The following is a 16942-nucleotide window of genomic DNA, read 5'->3' on the forward strand; positions in this document are numbered from 1 at the left end:
TCATATCTCTTGAAAGTGTGATAAACACATTCAGCAGAGCTGTGGCTTGTTTGGCTGAGATGAAAGGACTAAGCTTTGGGGGATGGGCAGTGAAAACTGGATGATCTGCTTTTCTGTGAAGTGCTCTAAATGCAGGAGTCGTCTGCTCCATGGAAAAAAATTGTTTTCAGGTCTAATGGACTGTGCTAAAGGAGACGTGGGGTGGGGCTTCACTCACTGCTGTAATTTGATCCAGAGCAGAGATAGCAACCTCTTCCACACAATTTGGTCTGGTACTTGCAGGAAAAAACTTGAGTATCTTGATTATTGTGTCTTTGCTAGCTGAAAAGAAGCTGGTGCAGTGTTCATTTTCTTTATGGGGGACTAAGGAGAAAGGGGACAAAATGCAGTGTGCACAGTAGTGTAGGTAAACATCTGGAGTGTCTGTGTGCGCAGTCTGTCCAGCATTTGACTTGACAGAAGTTTATTTTAGCAGGCTATCAGGAGGAACATTCTTGTATGTAAAATCCTAATGCAATGCCCTCTTTTATTGCATTGACATAATATTATTGGACTTTGATCTTGCTGTAGAAGTAATTTTATATTCTACAGTAAATGAATGGAATTTTCATCATAAAATATTTTGGCTGCCGTTCCCTCTATCAGATCTCTGGAAGTCCTAGGTTAATCTAGCCCAGTGGAGCATGTGGGAAACTTAAAGAAGTAATTCATTCATTAAGATAATAAGTTGCTACTGTGCCCAAGAAACATATGAGGTAGGAGGACCTCTGCCTTTGACTTTTTTCCCTGTGTTTATATATTCTTTCTTCTACAGCAGTCCATAAATTTTGAGCACAGAGACAAATTCTCCCCCAGAATTATGTCTCACGGGATTAACTGGTCATGTACTGAACTACATTGACTTTACCAAGATCAGTTTGTTACACCGTGTATCAAATTAGGGTTTGTGGAGGAATCTAGGAAGTCATGAAACTTTGGGGCGTGGTCTTTTTTATTCATATTTCCATTGTGCTGTTGCAATGTTTTATTAAATGACAGCAAAATCCCTTCCTCTCCCGTCCACCACCCCATCAAAATCCTGATCCCAGAGACAGGGTATAACTCTGGGCATAATTATGGGAATTCCAACCAAGAATGTAGCTCTCTTCTGTGTTTGGTGGAATTGTTAAGGTGCAACAATCTATCAAAAGTCAATGTATCCAGATCTCTCACTGCCATATTGTTTCTTTTTTCCATCAAGGTCAAAACTGACTAGATGTTTTAAACTAATTGAAAATGCAAGTTTCCCGGGGAGGCTTTTTAGTCTTTGGCAATGAAGTAGTCAGTAGTTGTCTAATCTAGAGGAAGGTTAGTGCTGGTTGGAAAGAGGCAGAAATCCTATTTTCTAATAGTAAAGGTCAATGCATGAATGGCTGGGAGTAATGAAGCTGCTCAAATCACATGTGCTTCCCTCATCTTTATTTGAGACAGACTGTCAGTGTAACAATAAGCCCAGGCAGAAAGAACCTGAGTAAGGGAAAAGCCAAGAAGGCAAGGTCTACTGAATCAACATCCATTTGTCAGAAGGCTTGAATATTTGTAGAGCCCAGCTCTGTAACTCGTGAGCCATTTAGGTAGGATTTTCTGTTAATTTGAATTTCCTTGATGCCTTTCAACATATTGAGCAAAAGTTGAGTTCTTACTTCTGTAATGTTAGCATTCTGGAGGTTACTAAACCTTATTGCTGACCAGCTTGGTTTTATATATTAGTCATGGTTCACTGAATGATGTTTCTGTAACAAGTACTTCTCCCCCATTCCTTTTCTTTCAGAATTTCCTGATGTGAAAGTATTATCCAGGACCATGGAGGTGCTGCAGTGCGATGGCTGTGATTTTCGAGCTCCATCCTATGAAGACCTTAAAGCTCACATTCAGGATGTTCACACTGCTTTTTTGCAGCCAACAGATGTTTCTGAGGAAAGTCCTAGCCAGCCAAGGTCTGGCTCCATGAATGCTAGCAACCAGACAGAGGTCGAATTTTCTTCTGTAAAGGATGAATTTACAATTGCAGATGAAATTGCAGGTAAACGTAAACCTCTCTTTTTTTGCTGCCTGTCTTGGCATATTTTAATTTGTAATTTTCATTAATTTTATTATAATGACAGCAAAGTGAGTATTGTCTAGTTACTGCCTTATCAGTTCTGATTACTGCTTTGTATGTAACCACTGAAATGGGTTGGGGATTTATCTGTTTTTTATCATCAAGAATTTTAGAAGTTATGTATTTATTTAGGGTGAACGTCTGAAACTAATGTCAGGTTTCAGAGTAGCAGCCGTGTTAGTCTGTATTCGCAAAAAGAAAAGGAGGACTTGTGGCACCTTAGAGACTAACAAATTTATTTGAGCATAAGCTTTTGTGAGCTACAGCTCACTTCATCAGATGCACTCAGTGGAAAATACAGTGGGGAGATTTATATACATAGAGAGCATGAAACAATGGATGTTTACCATACACACTGTAACCAGAGTGATCACTTAAGGTGAGCTATTACCAGCAGGAGAGAAAAAAAAAACCTTTTGTAGTGATAATCAAGGTGGGCCATTTCCAGCAGTTGACAAGAACGTCTGAGGAAGGGGGGGGAGGGGGAGGGGCAGAATAAACAAGGGGAAAACTAATGTGTTTATTTAAAGAAACTTTATTTTAGAAGTAATACATAGACCACGTTACGTCCTATATATCAGAGTTTTGCAGCAGGTACAGAAGAGAATCGTAAATGAGATAGTCCAGTGTATTGCATGCATTGGAATACTGATGGACCCAATGGGATGTGATTTTTGTTGGATATTGTATTATATCATTGAGTGGTATGTGGGGAAGAAATCGTATGTATTTATTCCTTGTGGGTTTTTTTTTCTTTTAGGGCAAAATGCAGCTCAGATGGGGACTGGAAGTTATTATAGCCATAGCCAGAGTTTTTATAGCCAGCACATGGCCCCAAATCCTAAACCAACAAACAAGTTTTTCCAGTGCAAATTCTGTGTGCGTTACTTCAGATCCAAAAACCTTCTCATAGAACATACCCGAAAAGTGCATGGCACACAAGCTGGAGGGAGCTCGGTGGGACCGCCTGCTGCTGGATCCTTAAATTACAACATCATGATGCATGAGGGGTTTGGCAAAGTTTTCTCTTGCCAGTTCTGCACCTACAAATCGCCAAGGCGTGCAAGGATTATTAAGCACCAGAAAATGTATCACAAAAATAATCTAAAGGAGAGTTCAACTCCCCCTACTGCCACAGCTGCCATATCTGAATCTGCATCCGCATCCGTGCCGGTGCAGGAATCCTGCAAGGAGCTGCCTGCTGAAGTAGTAGAGCGTAGCATCTTGGAATCCATGGTCAAGCCTTTAACAAAGTCTAGGGGCAACTTTTGCTGCGAATGGTGTAGCTATCAGACCCCTCGAAGGGAACGCTGGTGTGACCACATGATGAAGAAGCATCGCAGCATGGTAAAAATACTGTCAAGCCTGAGACAGCAACAGGATGGAACCAGTTTACCTGATGTGCAGAACAAAAGTGCACCAAACTCCGCCCCAAACTCCAACTATATCTCTATGAATGCTACAGGACGTGAGATGCCGAATGCCAACGTCTCAAACTTCAGAGGCTCCATGAGTAACTCCCTTATCAGACCCAATTCTTCTACATCTTCAAAGTTTTCTTCTGTGTCTTATCCTCAAATGAAGCCTAAGTCACCTCATAACTCTGGTATGGTTAATTTGTCTGACAGATCCCGCTATGGAATAGCTGACATGACAAATTCTTCTGCTGACCTGGAAACTAATAGTATGCTAAATGACTCTAGCTCTGATGAAGAGCTAAATGAAATAGACAGTGAGAATGGCTTGAACTCCATGGATCACCAGACCTCAGGAATGTCTGCAGAGCAGCTGATGGGATCTGATGGTAACAAATTATTGGAAACAAAGGGGATCCCCTTTAGAAGATACATGAACAGGTTCCAGTGTCCTTTTTGCCCTTTCCTCACTATGCACCGCCGAAGCATCTCCCGCCATATTGAGAACATCCACCTCTCTGGGAAGACGGCTGTATACAAGTGCGATGAATGTCCTTTCACTTGTAAGAGTTCATTAAAACTTGGAGCTCATAAACAATGTCATACAGGTACAACATCAGATTGGGATGCTGTGAATTCCCAGAGTGAAAGCATAGCCTCCTCTCTGAATGAAAGCACAGTGTCTTATGAAAGTGGAAATATAAATGGCAGGAAGTCAGGCGGAATGATGGAATCCGTGCAGCAGCAACAGCAGCAGTCCCCTCAACCCCACTCTCAGCACCCCTATAAATGCACGCTGTGCAACTACTCCACAACTACTTTGAAAGGTCTCCGAGTTCATCAACAACACAAGCATTCTTTTTGTGATAACTTGCCAAAATACGAGGGACCGTCATCCAATGCTCCACAAGAGAGTGAGGTGGATGCCCACGCTGCCTCCAGCACTGTGAAGAAAAGCCAGACCTCAATTCTTGGGTTATCATCTAAAAATAACTTTGTAGCTAAGACCTCTCGAAAACTGACAAATGACTTTCCTCTAGATCTATCGCCTGTGAAGAAGCGAACTAGAATCGATGAAATAGCGAGCAACCTACAGAGCAAAATTAACCAAAACAAGCAACAAGAAGATGCAGTGATTAACGTAGAGGATGACGAAGAGGAGGAGGAAGACAATGAAGTGGAGATAGAAGTAGAATTGGACAAGGAAGAAGAACAAACAGAGCCATTGATGGAGGTGTCTAGTTCCTATGCACCCCAGCAAATGTGGGGAAGAGATACTAATGATTCTCAGAAGGAGACTAATTTCAGGAACATGCCGCATGATTATAATTCCACCAATGGGGCAGAAATTGAGCTAACTTTATCTGAAGATGAGGAAGATTATTATTGCTCTTCTGTCAACATGAAGGATCATCAGGGGCCTAATGCATCTCTTCTGGGCAGCCAGTCGAGTATGTATGGATCTGATCAAAACAGTGAAAATGCAGAGTTTAATGATTCCGGACGGCTTTATTATTGCAAACACTGTGACTTTAGCAACAAATCTGCGAGGAGTGTTAGCACCCACTACCAACGGATGCATCCTTACATTAAGTTCAGCTTTAGGTATATATTGGACCCTAACGATCACAGTGCTGTGTACAGATGCCTTGAATGTTACATTGACTACACCAACTTTGAAGACCTGCAGCAGCATTACGGTGAGCATCATCCGGAAGCTATGAATGTACTCAACTTTGATCATTCTGATCTGATCTACCGCTGCCGCTTTTGCTCTTACACTAGCCCGAATGTTAGAAGCTTGATGCCGCACTACCAAAGAATGCACCCAACTGTTAAAATTAACAATGCAATGATATTTTCAAGCTATGTAGTCGAACAGCAAGAAGGGTTAAATGCAGAGTCGCAAACACTGAGAGAGATCTTGAATTCTGCTCCCAAGACCATGGCAACTTCCACCCCGGTGGCCCGCGGGGCTGGAGTTCCTGCTACATTTAACAAAAATGCTTCAAAGAGTTTTAGTCCAGAATGTGAAAATCAGAAAGAGCCTTCAGTTAATAGCGTTGTGGTGTATGACTGTGATGTGTGTTCGTTTGCAAGCCCTAACATGCATTCTGTTCTGGTGCATTATCAGAAAAAACACCCTGAAGAAAAGGCTTCATATTTCAGGATTCAGAAGACCATGCGGGTGGTGTCTGTCGACAGGGGTTCTGCCCTGGCTCAACTGTCCTTTGAGCTGGGAACTCCCATCTCCCCAAAACTTTCCAACATGGCTTCACAGCCACCACCTCCCCCCCCACCACCACCAGACCTCACCACTGAACTCTACTACTGCAAGCACTGTTCATATAGCAACCGCTCGGTGGTGGGAGTGCTCGTCCACTATCAGAAAAGGCATCCAGAAATAAAGGTCACTGCGAAATACATTAGGCAGACGCCCCCCACAGCAGCAATGATGAGGGGTGGTGAAATGCCACCTGGCATTCAGAGGCCACCAGCGTCTGTGCAGCTGAACAGGGGCAGCTCTGAGAGCTCTGTGGCTCCCCTTGAGAATGAAATGTTCTTCTGTCAGCATTGTGACTATGGAAATCGGACCGTTAAAGGCGTGCTCATTCATTATCAAAAGAAGCATCGTGACTTCAAAGCCAATGCAGATGTGATTAGACAGCACACAGCCACGATTAGGAGCCTTTGTGATCGTGGCCAGAAAAAATTGTCCAGCAGCATGCCTGCGCCCACTTCCAATGCAGAGCGGGACAAGGCTAAACTAAGAGCTCTCAAATGCCGGCAGTGTTCCTACACGTCGCCTTATTTTTACGCACTGAGGAAGCATATTAAAAAAGACCATCCAAGCCTGAAGGCCACAGTTACATCCATTTTACGATGGGCATTTTTGGATGGCTTAATAGAAGCTGGTTATCACTGTGAATGGTGTATTTATTCACATACAGAGCCTAGCGGTTTGCTCGTGCATTACCAAAGGAGACATCCTGAGCATTATGTTGACTATACATACATGGCCACTAAACTCTGGGCAGGTCCAGATCCTTCCCCTCCAGCCCTAGTGATGCCATCAGAGGCAAAAACCTATAAATGCAGAGACTGCATTTTTGAAGCATCTTCCATTTGGGATATTACTAATCACTATCAGGCTTTTCATCCTTGGGCCATGAATGGGGATGAATCTGTGTTGCTGGATATCATCAAGGAGAAAGATGCTGCTGAGAAAGCTGGCACCCAGTCCGATGAAGTTGGGACTAGGGTTAATTCTGAAGACCAGATAACCACATCACAGATGGAACAGGACGTGGATTGTACAGAAGACTCCAGCCTCCCCCAAGAAAAAAATGTCCAGCTGGCCTCTGCAAACCCTGCGATATCCTCCACACCGTATCAGTGCACAGTATGCCAGTCTGAATACAATAACTTGCACGGCCTCCTGACACATTATGGCAAAAAACATCCTGGCATGAAAGTTAAAGCTGCAGATTTTGCACAGGACATAGACATTAACCCAGGAGCCGTGTACAAGTGCAGGCATTGCCCTTACATTAATACGCGCATCCACGGTGTCCTTACACACTACCAGAAACGGCATCCGTCAATAAAGGTCACCGCTGAGGATTTTGTGCATGATGTGGAGCAGTCTAATGACATGTCCCAGAATGATGTGGAAGAAACAAGTAGGATTTTCAAGCAAGGGTATGGTGCTTACAGATGCAAATTATGCCCTTATACCCATGGCACTTTGGAAAAGCTTAAAATTCACTATGAAAAATACCACAACCAACCTGAATTTGATGTGTTTGCGCAGTCACCACCAAAGGTGTCTGCGTCCATGGAGCCGGAGAGTACCCCTGAAATAAAGGCTTCTCCGGAAATTGCTGCTGAGGACATCGGAGAAGTCGCCGTGCCAGCTTCTCATTTCTCCAGCTCTCATCTCGTGTCGCACACAGTGTTCCGGTGCCAGCTGTGCAAATATTTCTGCTCCACCCGGAAGGGGATAGCCAGGCACTACCGCATCAAACACAACAACGTCCGGGCACAGCCGGAAGGCAAAAACAACCTGTTCAAATGTGCTTTGTGTTCCTACACAAACCCCATCCGCAAAGGGCTTGCAGCACACTACCAGAAACGGCATGACATTGACGCTTATTACACTCATTGCCTGGCAGCCTCCAGGACGGTAAGTGACAAGCCCAGTAAAGTGATCATTCCGTCTCCTCCCAAAGACACCTCTCCTCAACTGAGCGAGGAGCTGAGGAGGGCAGTGGAAAAGAAGAAGTGCTCGCTTTGTTCCTTCCAGTCCTTTAGCAAAAAAGGCATCGTGTCCCACTACATGAAGCGTCACCCTGGTGTTTTCCCTAAGAAGCAGCATGCGAGCAAGCTGGGGGGCTACTTTACAGCTGTGTATGCTGACGAGCATGAAAAGCAGATCCTAGGTGAGGAGAGAAATGATTTTGAAAAGTCTGAGGTGGAGAATGAGGCTCAGGAAATCGAGTGGCTTCCTTTCAGGTGTATAAAATGTTTCAAACTGTCCTTCAGCACAGCCGAGCTGCTGTGTATGCATTACACTGACCACCACAGCAAGGATTTGAAGAGAGACTTTACCATACTGGGATGTGGCACCCGCTCTCAGAGCTCTGCCTACCAGTGCAAGCACTGTGATAGTAAACTGCATAGCATGGCAGAACTGACCTCACATTTGAACAGTCACAATGAGGAATTCCAGAAGCGTGCCAAACGTCAAGAGAGGAGGAAACAGCTTTTGAGCAAGCAGAAATATGCAGATGGTGCTTTTGCAGATTTCAAACAAGAGAGGGTAAGAGAGTGTGTGTGTGTTCTCTCAACACCCCCAATCCCTCCCCGGCTTCTTCTTATTAGTGTCCCCATGCATGTGCTCTTTGGCAGCCAAACAGCTACAAGCAAGCGACTTAGTGTGCCAATGAGTTCTATAAATCAATTAAATGCTCTAGCTTGATTACATCTGCCCCCCCTTCTGTATCTCTTTCTAGAGCTTCCTAGGGTATTGCTGTTTCCTCCTCTCCTCCTATGAGTAGCCTCCTTATCTGGCACTTAATTATGTGACTTTCTATTACAAGGCCACTGGCCTGTCTCTTTCCCAATCCTCCTGGTCATGATTCCTTGTAATAACACAAATTTCCTTCTCAGGAATAGCCTACTCAATAAGACATGGTGTCAGCAGAATGGGGGTAATATATCTGACATGGGGCCTCATCCAAAGCCTATTAATATCAATGGGTATCTTTCTAGTGACTTCAGGCTTTGGATCAGGCCCCATATGAACTTTGGACCAAATTTTGTTCTGTTTCACTGGTGTAAATCTGGAGTAACTATTTACCATTGCGAAGGAGTGACTCACAGTTTATATCAGAGTCACCCAATGGCATAATTGGGCCTTGTAATTAAAAATTAATAAAATTGTCACTAGGCAGAAATTCAGAATTCATACTATGGAAATGTTTTACCTGTATATTTTAAAGGCATTAACAAAGGCTAATTGAAAACTTGAGAGGAGATTTTGCAAACCAGCCTAAGGGATTTAAACACATTATCCATCTATGTTAATGGATGTGTGTGTAAGTCATTTAGACGGCTTTGCAAAATCTGTATCTTTGTCCTTAAAGCGCCAAGAGAGTGGGCCTTTTTCTTTTCTATTTGAACAAACAAAAATGGCTTGCCTAATTGTTTTGGTTTTAAAATCCATGCTGTCTCAGAGTACGTTTGTAATCTCTCTCTCTTTTTTTTTTTTTTTTTTTTTGGTTAAGTTAGTTCTGGAAGCAAATTTCAGTGTCTTTGTTGATTATACTGATGTGTTCCAACAGACATTCGGTCACTTGGAAGATGTATCAAAATTTAAGGAGAGGAAAGTTGTTGGATACAAATGTAAATTTTGCGTGGAAGTTCATCCCACCCTTCGAGCCATCTGTAATCACCTTCGCAAGCATGTTCAGTATGGGAATGTCTCGTCTGTGACAGCTACCGTAAAGGTGAGAATTATAAGAACTGGCTATGTGTTTGTTTGAGATTAAAGCCTGATCAAAAAACTCACAGAAGCTGATGGGCAGACTCTCTCATTAAGTTCAATTTGGATTAGGTACTGATTTACTAAATCCATCATCCAAATCTAATGGACAGTTTTCTGTGTTGTCTCTGGATTATTTTAATGCTAGATTTCTTCAGATGTTAGTGACAACTTTCTTCTACCTTTGATTCAGGACATGAAGACTATTTTTTGCCACTGAGTATATTCCATTTCTCTTGCATAAAGGAATTTGTCTTGTCCATGGTAGAAAGCGTAGGCCTCTGAGCAGGAAGCTCTTGTCCAGCTATTCTGGGCTACTTTTCTACTGTCTTTGCCTCTGAAGGCAAAATTTTCAGAAGAGGAAGCCTGAAGTGTGCATGCACAAATGTACATGAAATTGTGTGTTACATGCTTGCATGCATAGTTACAATCACACAAGCAAACCGGGTGTTTGTATCTGCAAACAGCCATTCAGATGGCTAATTAGTCATTTACCGGAGCCATTGGCCCAACTAAAGAGGCCAATTGTAAATGCACTTTAGTTTTCATGTGCAAATGGACTTTTGCTTCTAGGAAATCAGGTGTGCAGGGGAGGACTGGGGTTTCCTACCTAACAGCAGGTTCTTCAGGATATCAACTGGGGCGTGTGCATGCAATCGTGCCGCAGGAGCTGTGAACACATTCCTTTTGCTGCAGTGAGAATTCAGAGTGGGTTGAGTAGCAGAGCTGACCCCTCAGTCCCGTGTTTCTAACCCCTACTGCATACTGCGTTAGGGCAACTAAATCCAGAAGGGTCTGAGCTGTTCTACCTAAGAGGGCTTTTATTATTTTGTTGTCCTTTCACTGCCCTCCCCTTTTGCTTATGTGATGCTACAAAAGAGATTGTTCCTTTTCTCCTGCCCAGCTATCCTTTTCAAGCGTAGCTTACAGGACCGTTGCCATCTTTTTGAGCAAAAGGAAATTACTTAAGTAGTTGAGCAAGAAAGCTGAAAACCAAGGTCAAATGAATGTGGTGCCACACTCTCTACCAATTTTAAGCTGCTGATCACAACAAAATATGTGCCATGGTGAATAATATTAAGGGAGGGGAACAAGAAACAAGTAACTATTTCTGAAGAGGAGTAGTGTTTTCATAGAGTGCCTGTTGTTTCTCATGAATTTAGTGCTGGTGGAAAGTGTCTGCTCAACAGCCCTGGAAAGGGGAGGTCTGGGTTAGCCCAGAGGCAAGGACAATGCAAGTTTCCTCCATACCACCTTCCTATGTGTCTCTAACCTGTTTTGTGGGGTCCACTTCCAGGAGTTAGACGGTAGTTAGTTCAGTTTCTACTCCAATTCCATGGCTTTTGTGATGACATTGACAATATTACTTAGGGCCAGTTGTGAGATTTAGTGTTTTTTTAGAATAGATTTGAAACTGGGGGACCTTTTCCTGAAGGAAGCCATTGATGATATGGGAACGGTGCAGGGATATCTTTAGAACATGGATGTAGTTGGATTCCAGGAGACATTCTGAAAAGGGAAGCTTAGATGGGAAAGTTAACACATGGGGAAGACCCAAGGCAGAAGGGAGAGAGAATTGATGGCTTTGGGGGGGTATGTGTTTTTTAGCAGGAAGCGGAAGATTCTTCAAACACAACTTTGGAGGGTTTTGAGGGAGCAAAAGACCATGGCATGGTGGAATTTACAGAAGCTGAATCTGGAGCATCCTTGGAAGATGAAACCAGGCCTGGGGGCTACCACTGCAGCCAGTGTGACCGGGTTTTGATGTCTATGCAGGGTCTGCGATCTCATGAGAGAAGTCATTTGGCTCTGGCCATGTTTACCCGTGAAGACAAGTACAGCTGCCAGTATTGCTCCTTTGTCTCTGCTTTCAGGCACAAGTAAGTTTTTGCAATAGAAGTACAGACCAGTGATACTGTTTTCATATGTGCTGACATTAATGGGGGCACTGTACACTTGAAAACTGGACACCTTTACTGTTTAACTGCTCTCCTGCCCCTTTTTTCTAGTTTTCAGGTATTCACATTCTTCTGAGTCCCCTTACCAATGTCTTTTCATATTTTTTTTTTTTTAAATATTCATTCTCCTTTTTTCTGTGGGGGAAGAACACACAAACAAAAGGGGCAAACTTCCTACACAGAGGAAACAATGAAACTGACCTTCTACGCAGTGCTGTCAAATTAATAAAATAAACAGGAAAGAAAAGAGGGAGATACTCATAAATAAGGAACCTGGGTGTTACCTATAGCAACAGTTTTCAGATAGCAGTGTGATTTTTTGTTGGTGGAGTTTTGTTGGGTTGATTTAGAGAGATGTAGTCTCTTTAATGCTGAGCAGTTCTCAAGAGCTGAACTTAAAAAAATCTTGATTTTTTTTATTGTGTTATGTAAATTGTTCTATGAAAACATTATCCACAAGAGTATAGGGCTCTTCTCTGAATGAGTTCCACAACATATTCCATTTTCTGATGCAACAGATTAAGTATTAGCGGAAATAAACAAACTTCTCACAAAGTACGTGCTAAAGGTTTTCTTAGACTAGGGAGAGAGGTAGCTGCTTAATTGGCTTTTTAAACTTCTTGAAGGCCTGCCACAAAGAAATGTACTCCGTAGGATTCGCCCACACCAAACCCCCATTGACAGGCTTGAGAACACATGCATGCTTCATCTATCCTCCAAGGAGACACCTACTCATCCAACGAAGGAGGGAAGAGCCATGCTCTGTTCTGTCTGAAACATTTGTGGCATCATCCACAGCATCGTAAGTCAGGCTTAAGTGTGTCTGCTCTGCAACCAAATCCATACCAGGGAGAGAGCAGGACACAGAAAACAAATCTTGTGTTCTAGACAGGCGACACTTCCACCAGCATCCTAAGTGTGTCCAGCTAGGTTATAACCATAATCTGTTTTACAGGCTCTGAGAGGTAAAAGGACAGGGCATCCCCCGGGGAATGTGTGTTTGGCACAGGGGGCCCCTTCTGAGCAGAGGTGTTCCGATATTGAATTGGCAGGCCCTGGCAGGACTGCATTGGTGGAATACAGATTGTGCCACTTTAAAAGTCTCTGTACTAAAATAATCCTCCTCCCCCCACAACTCTAGCACTGAGGTTGCCTGCACTCTTCCCTGGCAAGTGTTATTATGGTTGTGAATGAAGAAGATGCTGGGATTAAATAGGGAGGATCAAGCTGGAGTTCTATAAAATTGTGGTTGCTATAGAAATAGTCACCCAATATCTGATTGAACCTATCTACGTCATCTCTTTAACTTGGGTAAAATAGGTAATTGGGAGAGAGAAAATCCGTAGTACAAGTTTTTAAAAAAAAAAAACCCTAAATAAAAACTGATTGGAAAAGAATCTCAGAGATGGGACCTATGGTTTGAGTTTAATTGTATGTGGTCCTGTATGGACTAGTATTGTATATTATACCTCTTTGGATGGACAGTCTGCCTTAATTGTTAAGCAAGCTTGTTTCCTTGTCAGGTATTTAAGATAGGGGTTTTGTTGTTATGTGAAGTATCGACGGAAATGGATGCTCCGCATATTTTATTCATTGAGCAGATTTGTTGATTTCACTGGACTGGCAGTAATTATAGCTCCTTATTGAATTTACAATAACATTATTTTGCTATGAAGTGCTACTGTAAATAGACATACTGTACATTTTGTTACTATCAGGTGTTAATCTGAATGGACTAAGAATGCAGCTTTTGCACCGATGGACAAGCATTTTTATAGATTAGGCTCTTTTTGTGGTAGTACAGGATGAAAAATGTAGCAGGAACTTCTGCATTGTGGGTGAAGATGCTAATATTTAGTAAGAATTTGCCAGTTTAAGTGAAATACAAGCAAATTTGAAAATAAAACGGAAGCACTTCTGAGACTAAAGACTGTTTCCCCCATCCCATTATCCTGTTGCCATGCACCTCTTGCACATGCAGGCTGAAGGTAGGACAAGAGTCAAACATGTTAACATACCGTGAGAAGGGGCTGTTGTTGGGGATATGTCTAGTCCAGCCTAAAGTTGGTGCTTGCTCGCTTGAGATTTGTGAACTCAGGAAGATCAGATGGTTTAGAGAAGCTTCCAAACTCTGGGGTTCTTATTCAGATATTATGATCACCTAGTGCTTCATTCTTCTAAATCAAATGTAATTATGAATTGAGCTGTTATATAAAGATTGATTAGAAAGAGTCTGGAATCTGAAAGGGTTTGTTACCCCCCTCTCTTGCTTTGACTTCTCACAAAGAAGATCCTAGCATAGATGTTTCCTGCTACCCACACTTTTTTCTTGGGCTCCATGCGCTGTCTTCCAAATCTCTCTCTAAAACCATCTTTTTTTTGCTCCTGGAACTCCTTGGTTGGCTCCTGCACAGCCTGCTGGCATCTTCCCCAGAACAGACTAGTCCGTTTCTATTCTCTTTGCCAAAAGAAGGCTTCCTCAATAGAGCAGGTTGAAAAATTTCAAAACTTGCTGATTGGAGGGGGAAAGGGGGCAAACTTTTCACAAGGACTCTTGCCAAACCAAAAATTGCTGTGGTTTGTTTTGTTTTTTTTTTAACCAGCTCTGTTCCATAGCATCTATCCTGTTACACTCTGGATAAAACTGATTAACACCTGATTTTTCCCAATTATCCTGTTTAAGTGGCTTGCATTCTGCATAACGTTGGGCTCAGTTCTCCCACCCTTCCTCATGCTAGATACTACCTTGCTTTGCAAGTTGCCTCACTGGATTAAGGTGCTACCCAGCATGAAGAAGAGTGGCAGAGTCTGGCCCGTTAGGTTTTCAGCCTGGCATGTGAAGTAGTAGCTGAAGTTATTTAATATTTTGTGTTTCCTTTTTCTGCCTCTCCCTTGCCAAGTTTGGATCGCCATATGCAGACTCACCACGGACACCATAAACCATTCCGTTGCAAACTCTGCCCATTCAAGTCTTCCTATAATAGCCGCCTGAAAACTCATATACTCAAAGCTCATGCTGGTAAGTCTCTGTCAATTTTACAATGCAGCAACTATAACAAATGTCTTATTGCCACTGTTACCAGTTAAACTTTTCATTGCCAGTTTTGGGTGGGATTTTCAACGGTGGTTCAGCACTGGTCAACTCTCTGCTCCCGTTAAATTCAGTGAGAGTCTTAACATTGACTTCAGAGGGAGCAGAGTTAGGCCAACACTGAGCACTTCTGAAAATCCTGCACTGTTTGTTTCTAAAAGTGTGCTCAGTCATTCAGCTTCTAGTAATGGTGACCAGTCAAGTTTGATACTCATATGTTGATGATCTGCTGTTCTGATATGTTTATATTTTAAATGACTCCTGAAATGAGCTGGGATTTGCATTTTGGACTGTCATGTGTTGGCTTCAGTGTGCAAAGTGAACTTGGAGCCAGATCCTCAGCTGGTTTAGACTGGCATAGCTCCATTGACGTAAATGGAGCTTATGCTGACTTACACAAGTTGAGGAGTGAAGTATTTTATAGACTTTTTTACCCTGCTGTGTAGAATATGTACATACACCCAACACACTTGTGATAGTTGGGAATTGGGAAAGTGATCCGGGGAGGGAAAGGATCACAGCAAAATATTGCACCTGTGACTGTCTAAAGGTATGAGACACAAGATTGTTCAGAGACTGATCGTGATTTCCTGGCCGCAGCCATGTGATATATTTCTGCATTAAAAAGGTTATCACAGGACTGGGGTCAATATCTACTTACTCCTTTGGCTACTGTTACAGCTTCCTTTAAAAAAAAAAACAAAAAGAGTCAGCTCAAATCAAATGCAGATAAGTAGACTGTCAACCAAAACTAACCACCACACAGTAATCTAGCTAATTACTAAAACCCAACGGTGTTAGACATCTGTCAATAACTACATCTCTGAACCTCCAGGGATTGCTGCTTACATGGTCACGTCTTGTTCTCATAGCAGTTCCTTCCGCCTGTTCTGCAGTGGCGCAATTAATACAATAAAATTGGTTGTAGTCCACTAACAAGAAGTTAATCTTTCCTGTTAAATTCAAACAGATCAAAATTAACCTTGGACGAAGGTCAGTCAGCAGTCGCCTATAGTTTTGCTGCTGCTCTGCATTCTGTTTCCTATATTGATTGCAGATTTCACACTTGGGTACCTTATCTTCAATGGCAGCATTCATGCCAGGCCCTGTTCTTACACCTCTCAATATACGGCTGGGCACTGAGAATTAGTTTTAACGTTTCTGGCCTCATGCTGTGTGGGATTATGAGATACCCATTTTAAACAGCGGTTTCAGTTTGTATACTCCCAATAAGTTTTCATGTGTGGAGGCGCCTGGATGTTTTTTGTTGGCCGTCCATTTAGAATTAATCTCTCAAGCTGTTGTACAGTTGGGCTATTTTGTATTTCCTGTTTGAGCTTGTCAAAATTTAGTTTAAAAATTTGTAAGTGAGCCATATTTCCTCCAAACTCCTTTTTCTATAGATTCTTGATTTTGCTATATATAGGTGATCTTGAAACCATGTCTGCTCTGAGAAACTCCTTACAGGGCCTGTATCTCACATTTTGGAATTTTGTGGTCACTTTCTGGAGTGTAGGTGGTGCTTTGCACAATGGTTTGTGTAATAGGATTTCCAAAGTTTCATGGTCTATTTCTGCTTCAGCCAGTGTCTACCAAATAGACATTCATGAAACCAAAAAGTTGCTAGCATTTTTTTTCAATCTAAACATAGCTCTGTTGTGTTTTTAGTCAGCTCTCTGGAAATATAAGTAATCACCTTCCAGGAAGGCTACCCCCCAATCCATGTGAGTTTGAATCAACCAAGATCTTAGACTCATTCTAATCTCAAAATAGTCCAGTTTTAGCACTTCCATGACAGCTTTTTTTTTTTTTTTTAATTTCCAAAACTTTTTCTCTCCCTTATCAGACCAGTGCTAATCTGTACAAATTTAGAAGTGAATTTGCTTAGATACGTTAGCCTGCTTCTTATTCTGGGTCTTTCCATTTGTACAATTGCCTCCATCTTTCTGACTCTGGTCAAACTCCATTTGTCATGGAGTACGTACTTTACATTCACTCCTCGCTGGCATTTGTTCCTGTTCAATGTAATGTTCTTTCTTTGGCATGTTACGGAACGTTATGTGGTGCCTCTTGTGTTGTTGTTGTCTTCACCCCAAATCAGCAGATCATTTAAACAATTACTTCCACCCCATCCACATTCTAAATAATCTGGATCATGATGCTTTGGTACATCTCAGGATCTGAGACAGTCCCAAAGGGATATTATATATATATATCTGCAAAATGGGGAGTAGAAGATAGGTCTTTGTAGTTTTTCTATTGTCAGACTTTCAAAAACTCTTGCCTTGCATC

General features: G+C 42.3%; 1 protein-coding gene across 15 annotated transcripts in view; it reads left to right on the forward strand.

Moving 5' to 3' along the window:
* ZNF462 (zinc finger protein 462) overlaps positions 1-16942 on the forward strand; it is a 104309-nt gene that overhangs the window by 44744 nt on the left and 42623 nt on the right. For 9 of the 15 annotated variants that reach the window (XM_037902352.2, XM_037902351.2, XM_037902350.2 and 6 more), the window contains 5 exons: positions 1811-2062; positions 2901-8377; positions 9402-9566; positions 11210-11481; positions 14460-14578. In XM_037902352.2, coding sequence (XP_037758280.1) covers positions 1843-2062; positions 2901-8377; positions 9402-9566; positions 11210-11481; positions 14460-14578 — 6253 coding nt within the window. In that variant the 5' untranslated portion in view covers positions 1811-1842. Of the gene's footprint in view, positions 1-1810; positions 2063-2900; positions 8378-9401; positions 9567-11209; positions 11482-14459; positions 14579-16942 lie in introns of those variants that run through there. The other 6 variants (XM_043546261.1, XM_027820402.2, XM_037902346.1 and 3 more) reach the window with 3 other exon arrangements.

The sequence above is a fragment of the Chelonia mydas genome, chromosome 5, assembly GCF_015237465.2.
Source record: "Chelonia mydas isolate rCheMyd1 chromosome 5, rCheMyd1.pri.v2, whole genome shotgun sequence".
Classification (NCBI taxonomy): Eukaryota; Metazoa; Chordata; order Testudines; family Cheloniidae; genus Chelonia; species Chelonia mydas.